This window comes from Cylas formicarius, unplaced genomic scaffold (assembly GCF_029955315.1).
Source record: "Cylas formicarius isolate icCylForm1 unplaced genomic scaffold, icCylForm1.1 PGA_scaffold_7__23_contigs__length_41026272, whole genome shotgun sequence".
Taxonomy (NCBI): Eukaryota; Metazoa; Arthropoda; class Insecta; order Coleoptera; family Brentidae; genus Cylas; species Cylas formicarius.
In genome coordinates, this window is record NW_026844352.1 from 24,252,563 (window position 1) to 24,260,880 (window position 8,318).

Below are 8,318 nucleotides of genomic sequence, written 5' to 3' on the forward strand. Positions count from 1 at the left end.
ATGTACTAGCATAATAGGTTTATTAGTAAGCTACAGTTAAGTCTAAGCTTTATGTTTTCTGTTATTGAATTTTAAATTAAGCGGCATATTGGAGTGGTGTGGACTTTTACTATACAGCTGCTAGTTTCAGACATATAGATAAGTAAGGTGAATTTTAAATCTTATCAAAAAGTATTTATTTATTCATCAAAATTAGTGTGGTCCCTTTCAAAGTAATCCCCGCCAGGTATAGTACACTTGCACTTTCTCGTATAGCCTTAAGTTCTTCCAGTGATTTTTTATTTATCTCCTCAATCGTTCCAAACCTTTCATGGGTTTCTTGAGTTTTGGGAACCGGAAAAAGTCGCAGGGGGCTATATCCGGGGAATATGGTGGCTGACGCATGATTGTGGTTTTGTTTTTGGCGAAAAAGTTAGACACAAGTGATGATGAGTGAACAGATGCATTATCGTGATGTAAAATCTATGAATTGTTTTCCTACAATTCGGGACGTTTTCTTCGTATTGCTTCTCGCAAACGGCGAATAAGTTCAAGGTAATTATTGTCCGTACGACCTTCTGGTAAGAACTCTTGATGGCACGATAATCAAAGAAAACAGTAAGCAAAACTTCTTCACCATTTATAAACATTTTTTTTGCACTGTATTCCATTTTTTACACAAAATTTTATGAAAAATCTTTATTCCCTTTTTTTTGACAGCAGAAAATCGGCGGGCATACAAAACACTTCTAACGGTTTCGTCTCACAAAAAAAGTAAACGTGCAAATTGGCTGTGAATATATGTTAGGGACATGTGTACCAACAAAATATCGCCCAATTACAAAAGTCACCTTACTTTTTGAATACACCTCGTATGTCTATTTATAACGACTGTGAATCCAACTTTGGAAAAGGATATGCCTAATAAGCTTTAACTTTTTTGGTATTTGAATATAATTATAATTATATATAATATAATTATAATTTTAGTGAAACTGTCAATGTAATTTACAAATAAATAATAAATAAAATGCTCAATACTCACGGTGTTGAAAATAAGGGCAATGGCTGCCAATAGATATTCAAGTTTTTCCAATGGCGAATCTGCTTGTTGCAACTTATGCAAATACTGTGATATTTTGTTTAATACATTTTCAGGAGGAAGCGCCAGCTTGGCCTAAAAAAGAAAATGATCTATAATATAATCCATACTTTGTGCGGCAAAAAGAAAAACAGTAGTAGTACCATGCAAAAGCATAGATCAATTCCATGATATTACATCCAAAAGAGACCCAAGAGGCTGTTATTTACAACCAACATGAAAAGTGCAATACGTAAAAATTTTAATTAATTTGAGATTTGTGTTTTCTTTTTCATTATTTTCATTATGTGTTTAAAGTTAAATAAACACGTTCCTAAACAGCGATTGTTGGCTATTTGGTTAAGTTTTTTTATGTCATCAACTTTTCTTCTTGGCTTGAACAATGTAACGCAAATAAATACCTTAATGGCTAATTCGTGAATGGGACGCGTAGAAGCGTATTGAATATTGTCAGCAAGTAACTTGATGGCTCCGGTTTTAGTGTAGTGATCCAAAAACAATTTTTGCAGGTGATTCCTTAGAGGCTTCACTACTAGTTTATGCATAACTCCCTCCAAAATCGAATCCAAATTTAGAAATTCAGTTGACTTTAACTGAAAAATTAATATTGCGTTTAGCAGACATAATAATATTTCAATAATTACCTTATTCCTTTCTCTCTCAATTTCTTTATAAAATCCTTTCTCGCCGTGCTTAACTAAATAGTTTTTCATTCCATTCATAAACTGTCGCATGTTCCTCATCACAACCTGAGGGTTGGTCTCTTTTGATTCGCAAGTGCAGGCAATGAAATTATCTACGTTTTGAGCGAATGTTGTCGATTTATCTTGAGCTAATTCCAAGGCGTAGGTCCTTATTGCCAAGCCCACAGTTTTTGGTCCACCCGGCTCCCTGTTTCGCAGCGCTTCAACTCGAGGAGCAGCTGAAATACAATTTGTTAATTACTGCTACTTCTCAGTTTATTTTGGTATATACGTACAAAGTAAAGGGTCTAGTCTGTCTCTAAAACTTTTTGATTTGTTTAATGAAGACACTTTTATACTTGTCGGGGTCAAATTTTCCGAATACGATTCGTCCGTTTCCGTTGTGCCTTGGCAAATCTCTGCCCACGGTTCAGAAAATTCAGTCAGTTCACTGATTTCGGACGGAGGCGCTCTAGGCGGTCTTCTATCTTCAACATTGTCATAAGCTGATATCCGGCATCTGTCATCCTCCATGCCAAGTGCTGACGCCCTAATATCGGGAAACCTGTAAAATGTCAATATCAAATTCAAGGGTAGGTGCCCCCTACAGTGTGTTCATTCAAAATCCATTTACCGCTTTGAGATTAAATCTTGCAGTGTTGTCCGTTCGTCTGGATCCGGAGTACAAGTTTCCAAAGAGGTTAATAAATTTGGTATGGTCGGCCAATCGGAATCATAGTCGGGTTCAGTAGATTCTTGAGGTATATCACAATCAGCTGCTAAAATGGATCGTTTATTATTGGCATAATTGTTGGGGGCATCAAACATTGGAGGGTACTCACTTACGAATTTCCAGCTGTTATCAATCTGCCAACTTTCATTGTTATTTATCATGGGCCTTATTAACGGTGGTTGTACAGGTTTAACTTCTGGTTTTCTTAAACCCATGAATCTTTGTTTAGGACTCAGATTGTCCACAGACGAAGACATCATTCCTAAAAACATAGTTTTTTTAGCAAAAAAACAAGGGAATTCCAAAACACAAACCTCCAATAAATTCACCTGAATCATCAACCCTTTCTAATCCAGTACTTAGAACTTTTGCTGAAGATAATGCTGGAGGGTTGGAATGCCTGTGCTGAGTAGGTATACCAGGAGCAGGTCTTGCTATTTGTCTTCTAGGTATATTAGGAATTTGATTAATTGAAGATAAGGAATCTGCCGGCTCTGCGTAAAATGGACTCTGTTGTTTAGGTGTATGTGGACTCGGAAGTTCTGATGCTTGCTGCGATGCGTTTGTATCAGCCAAAGGCAATTGAACTAGTGATGCTACAATGATATACTATATCGTCATTCTAAAGACAATCTTAATAAGTTACCTTTATTCAAATTATTCTGTATAGGAGTACTACAAACACTACGATGAGATGAACCATTATGGGATGAGTCAGTTGGACTTAATACATTATTATTTAGAGAAACAATATGTCTAGTGGTATCATTTGCTGGAGTATGCTGCAATAAATCCGGAGAAGCAAAGTTCGGATTGGCATTTTTTGCGTTTATAAGGTTTCCTTCATTAGTCCAGACATCTTCATAATCGCTTATTTTATCACCGAGTCCGCTTTTGTAATAGTGCATGGTTGGAGAATCTACGATATCACTTTCCTACAATATAATAAAAGTTACGTCTAATACCAGTTTTGTCAAAGCAAATTACCTGGTAATGTTTTGAGATCTTTTGTTTCGTTCTTTTACTTTGTCTAGTTCCTTTGCTTACAGAAAGTGGTGACAAAGTATCTGGCGAAAGGACATCCGAACTTGGAGATAACACAGAGTTAGGGGACATTACTTGATGCCTAATTCCGCCCCTGGAGGAAATTGTTGAATTAGACTGGCCCTGCGGCGATATTCTTTTCGAATCACCTTGTGTCGCCTCTGCCTGCATCATAATTGATAAACAATAACAAATAGCTAACAATTCAATAGTTACCATCATACCTCTGATTTTGATGGTAACGGTTTCTCGTTATTAGGACTTTGAGAATTTACACTAAACGTTACTGTGGTTGTTACAGTAAAGTTATTCTGTTGAGGGGTCGACGGCTTAGACCATCTGCAATTATCATACTCATATCAAATTTGTATTTTATATTTTTTCTCAAAGTTTTACCGGGGTGGTGGTGGTGGCGGCGTTTTTGACACCAATTCGCCCTTAAGCGAAGACATACTTCTCGTTATCTCAGATTTCGGATCATTTTTATTCAAGAGATTAAGAGTATTTGGTCGCGCTGGTTTTGATTGCATGGGAGTAGAAGGTTCAGCTTGCTTAAATGTAGTCATTAGCGGGTTCAAGTTGAGCACTAAATCGGCGTCCGGACTGGATGCCGTAGAAGGAGGCGGACTGTAACGCCAAAATTCCTGCAACATGGAAACCCATTAATAACGAACATCATGGTAAATAACTAGGGTGCCAAACCTGCCCCAAAAGAGCTAAGGATGACAGCTGTTGGCGGCTCTTGGATTCCCTAATCGTCTTGGGTAACGCTAGTTGTACAGGCAATTCGTCACAACAACTCGAATAGTGAGCTATAAGAGCTGCCATATCGACGAACCGATTTTCGCTGGTTTCTAAGCCCAGACGCCCTTCCGAGGAATGGATGAGATAATGTTCGATATAAGGACCTGATGCAAACTGTGCTACAGCAATTTGAAAAATGTTATTTGTCTGATATATTACCTTTATCTGGGGGTAAGCGAACGGATAACGCCATGGTATCTGATTGAGACGATTTTCTAACTACGAAACAACCTTCCTCTTTGCCCTGAAGTAAATGAAATGCACCAGCCCGTTGAATTCCCGGCAAAAACCAAATAGGGTGGGAAAGCACAAGGCGTTCCATAAGGCTGATGTCACATGTGGCACCATATCCTAACATCAATAATAATTTTATTGAGGCCGCATTGCTCGAAGTATACTAAGCAACGGTTCTATATATGATATTCACCTTTCTTTGCTATTGTGTCATTTATACATATATATTTCCCTCGAATTACGTCACAAATCGGTCGTAATTATCCGATGTCACTGCGCAATCTCAAACGACATTGGACGACAGGTAACGTCATAATTGTATTAACCAATGAAAGTGCGTTGTGATAATTTAATTGCGCGCAGACGCAAAAGTTTCGCGTTTTAGTTTTGAAAAGTCTTGAAATGTAGGCCTTGGGCGGTCAGAAGTCAGATAAATGAATTTCTTTAATTTGAACCATTAACAGGATGTTTCTAAACAAATGATAAAACTGAAGGGGTGATTCCTTGTTTAAAATGAAGGGTTGTTTTTTGTCATACAACCATTAGGGAGATATCGGGCGACAAATATGGCAGAAAATTAATGTTTTTCTTCTTTTTTTTAAACCAAAACAGATAAACAATAATCACGTAAACAAAAACACACTTTCTGCATATTTTTTTAAGGGTGTAGGGGATTGAATTAGTCAACCCTACTTAAAAACTTATTCAATGACGTAAAAAAAAAGTTTTTTTTTTAATTCTATTTTTTATTTAGAAATTTTTGTCTTCTGTCATTTTTTCTTACTAACAAAAATAACTAAATAATAAATAAATAAATAAAAAGTAAATAAATAAATAAATAAAAAAAAAACAAAATAAAAGCAATGCATAACGAGGTCACAAAATTTATAAGATAAAAAAAATCTAGTGGGCTGCTGTCATGTCTTGAGGCGTTTTGTCCTATTGCTTTATTGGACATTGCGCAGTTGTAATACAAATTTCGACTGATTAAAATAAAAAATTTATTATCATCATCAATAATCATTTAATTGCTCATTAACGGCAAATATGCAGTTTTTTTTATAGGCGTGCAAACTGTAATTCCTTGGAAACTTGTCTTTATACACAAGCGTATCCTAATGGTAGACCTCCTCACAACTTTTTTACCAGACAAGAACTAAATACTGATGCATGCAAGAAATTTCGAATCGAGGATGCTTTTTTCCGACATGCACATTTTATTTTTTTTTATTTAAAAACTATAAGTTTTAAAATAAGAAAGTTATTAGTTTTTTGCAAATGTAAATGTAAAAATACAACATTTCATAACATTTCGGTACATACTTAGCATACTTTGTCACATATTTGCGAACGTTTTCCAAATTTCATAATTTATTTTATAGAAATCAAATTAAATAAAACGTAATTTACCTGCATTGCTAAAGCCTTAAAAAAAAGTAAAATGCGAAACGTTAGCAAGTTCGAGTCAACAAAAACGGACGCAGGAAGAATCCGGAAGTTTTATAAAAAGTGATTTTTTTTATTTGCCATTTTTTGATTGTTAATTAACAGTAAAATTCGTATTATCATACGAAAACGAAAAGTTGCATATGATTGATAGATGCTCTTATATCGGCAGAAAAAATTTGCTAAATCCCAATTTAGGCAACGCAACATTTTTTTTAATTAAAATTTTACTTATTTTAAAGGAATTTAAAATGAAATAATATTTCAAACCTGCCCGATCTATTGTCATATAATTTAATAAATCGTCTTTCTATAAAAGACCCTGTGTGAAAAATGATTATTAGCCGTAATAATTCAACTTTAATTTGTGGATCTCTGGATGGTGGCTGTGAACTTAAGATAGCTAATTAAAATTATTTCCATGCGATTTTCGAAATTATGTCACAATTTTTAATAACACCGGCAAGTACCAATTTATTAAAGATAATTCAACGCACCCTCTTCACTGCCTTCGCTACTCGCATCCGAGCCTCCGCCATGTGACGACACCAATGACTCTCTAGAAACTGACCCCGATAGAGATGCGACGGGGTGTGGAATAGCTCCTCTACATAGTGGCGGGGATGGACTTGGGGCCGCTATGTCAGGCGGACTGTGGCGGTCGCTGAGACCTTGGAGATATGGTTCGAGAAACGCATCGCTTCTGAAACCAAAATCTGATTTGAAAAATCAACAATTGCAATTATTTAGTAAAAAATATCACATTAGTACAATACAAATAAATTTTTAGGTGGAACAAATTTTTATAAAGTTGGGACTGCCTTGAAGAGGTGTTACTGTACTTCCTTTTTAACATACTACAAGTCCTCGGATGTACCTTTGACCAAAAGGCCTCAAAAAAGGTCCGCCATCTTGAAATTTGGGACTTTTGGACAAAATCTTGCTATAGCTCCAAAACTATCACATATATCAAAAAATATAAAGTGAGCAAAATTGAAGGGCATAAAAAAATACATAGGAAATATGTATTTCCAGCCTTTTACCTATAATCGTATTGAGGATATAATAGCTTCAACTTTTTTAAAATAGTGAAAATTTGCAACAGTTATTTGATATCAGAAAGCTACAACATCTATCAATAAATACAAAATAAAATACACAAATGAGAATAATTTTAGATATGTAATATTATAACTGACACAAAATATACAAAAAAAAACATGAACAAATTAATTTTCATCAAGGTCGCCCGAATCAATTCATGAGTTGGTACATGATACACCATTGCATTGATAATTTCTTCTTTCGCAGTGTTTTATGATGGTATTTTTAACTTCCAATGTTGTGACAAGGCTGGTTTTATTAGCTCGATTTTCACGATTATGAAGACATTTCTTATTACAAAAAATACATTCGAATATTAAGTTGAAATCGGATTTGGAATCGGATCTAGACCTGTTAATTCTTCCATCACATTTTTCTGAGGATTATTTGACGCTTTTATACCACTTGGCCTAGTGTAGACCCTTCTGCTTTTTACGTGAACTGTCAGCTCAGTTTTATTCTCCCATAAAATCTATTTTCCATCATTTCGATCCTCGCTTGCTTTTTTCAAGCTCTTCTGTTTAATTTCAACTGAATCTGCTATAAGCTGCACAGTACAATGTTATACATCCATTATACTGAAACAAAAAATCAATGAATCACAGTTTTCATGAATCTTACGATCGCGAAGACCGCGCAATTTGATAATAAATATATAATAAATAATAAATATTGAAAAGGATTATTGATTTTACTTACATCTAAGTGTAACGTAGCTGATAATGTGCTCTTCTACTATTCTCTCTTAAAGTAGCACGAAACCTATAAATTAAATAACCTCACTTACCTGGAAATCGTGGAATTTTGCCTTTTCTGACTAATTTCCGATGAGCTTTCACCAGTACAAAGTATTTGTTTGCCCTAACAATGTATCTATTCAACACCTTAAGTAAAAAGTCAACACCAATCAAGCGAACAAATAAACAACGAATTTGGTAATTTATATTTACCAACAAAACCATTTTTTAAATGTGAGTAAATGTAGGCCTACTATAGTCGGTCAAAAACGGAAACCCGACAAAAAAATCGTGTTTTTTTATTGACCATTAAAGATAAAATTATTGTTAATCATAATTATAAACTTTATACAAAGTGAGCATTTAGTAGTCAAGCAGTAGGGATTAGGACTATCTTTTGGTACATACAAAATTTTAACTTATTAAAAAAAAAACTGTAGCTTTATATCTTC

The 8,318-nt window shown here is 34.8% G+C and overlaps 1 protein-coding gene across 13 annotated transcripts in view; it reads right to left on the reverse strand.

The window, feature by feature from the left end:
• The window catches only part of LOC132705304 (protein sprint), a 298,697-nt gene that overhangs the window by 954 nt on the left and 289,425 nt on the right, over positions 1-8,318 (reverse strand). For 6 of the 13 annotated variants that reach the window (XM_060675802.1, XM_060675809.1, XM_060675807.1 and 3 more), the window contains 14 exons: positions 6,523-6,728; positions 4,505-4,696; positions 4,244-4,449; positions 3,938-4,185; positions 3,766-3,880; positions 3,485-3,706; positions 3,144-3,432; positions 2,812-3,093; positions 2,607-2,759; positions 2,399-2,543; positions 2,061-2,329; positions 1,726-2,003; positions 1,483-1,674; positions 1,025-1,156 (listed from right to left, as the gene is read on the reverse strand). In XM_060675802.1, the coding sequence (XP_060531785.1) occupies positions 1,025-1,156; positions 1,483-1,674; positions 1,726-2,003; positions 2,061-2,329; positions 2,399-2,543; positions 2,607-2,759; positions 2,812-3,093; positions 3,144-3,432; positions 3,485-3,706; positions 3,766-3,880; positions 3,938-4,185; positions 4,244-4,449; positions 4,505-4,696; positions 6,523-6,728 (2,929 nt within the window). Of the gene's footprint in view, positions 1-1,024; positions 1,157-1,482; positions 1,675-1,725; positions 2,004-2,060; positions 2,330-2,398; positions 2,544-2,606; positions 2,760-2,811; positions 3,094-3,143; positions 3,433-3,484; positions 3,707-3,765; positions 3,881-3,937; positions 4,186-4,243; positions 4,450-4,504; positions 4,697-6,522; positions 6,729-7,916; positions 8,021-8,318 lie in introns of those variants that run through there. The other 7 variants (XM_060675810.1, XM_060675808.1, XM_060675814.1 and 4 more) reach the window with 6 other exon arrangements.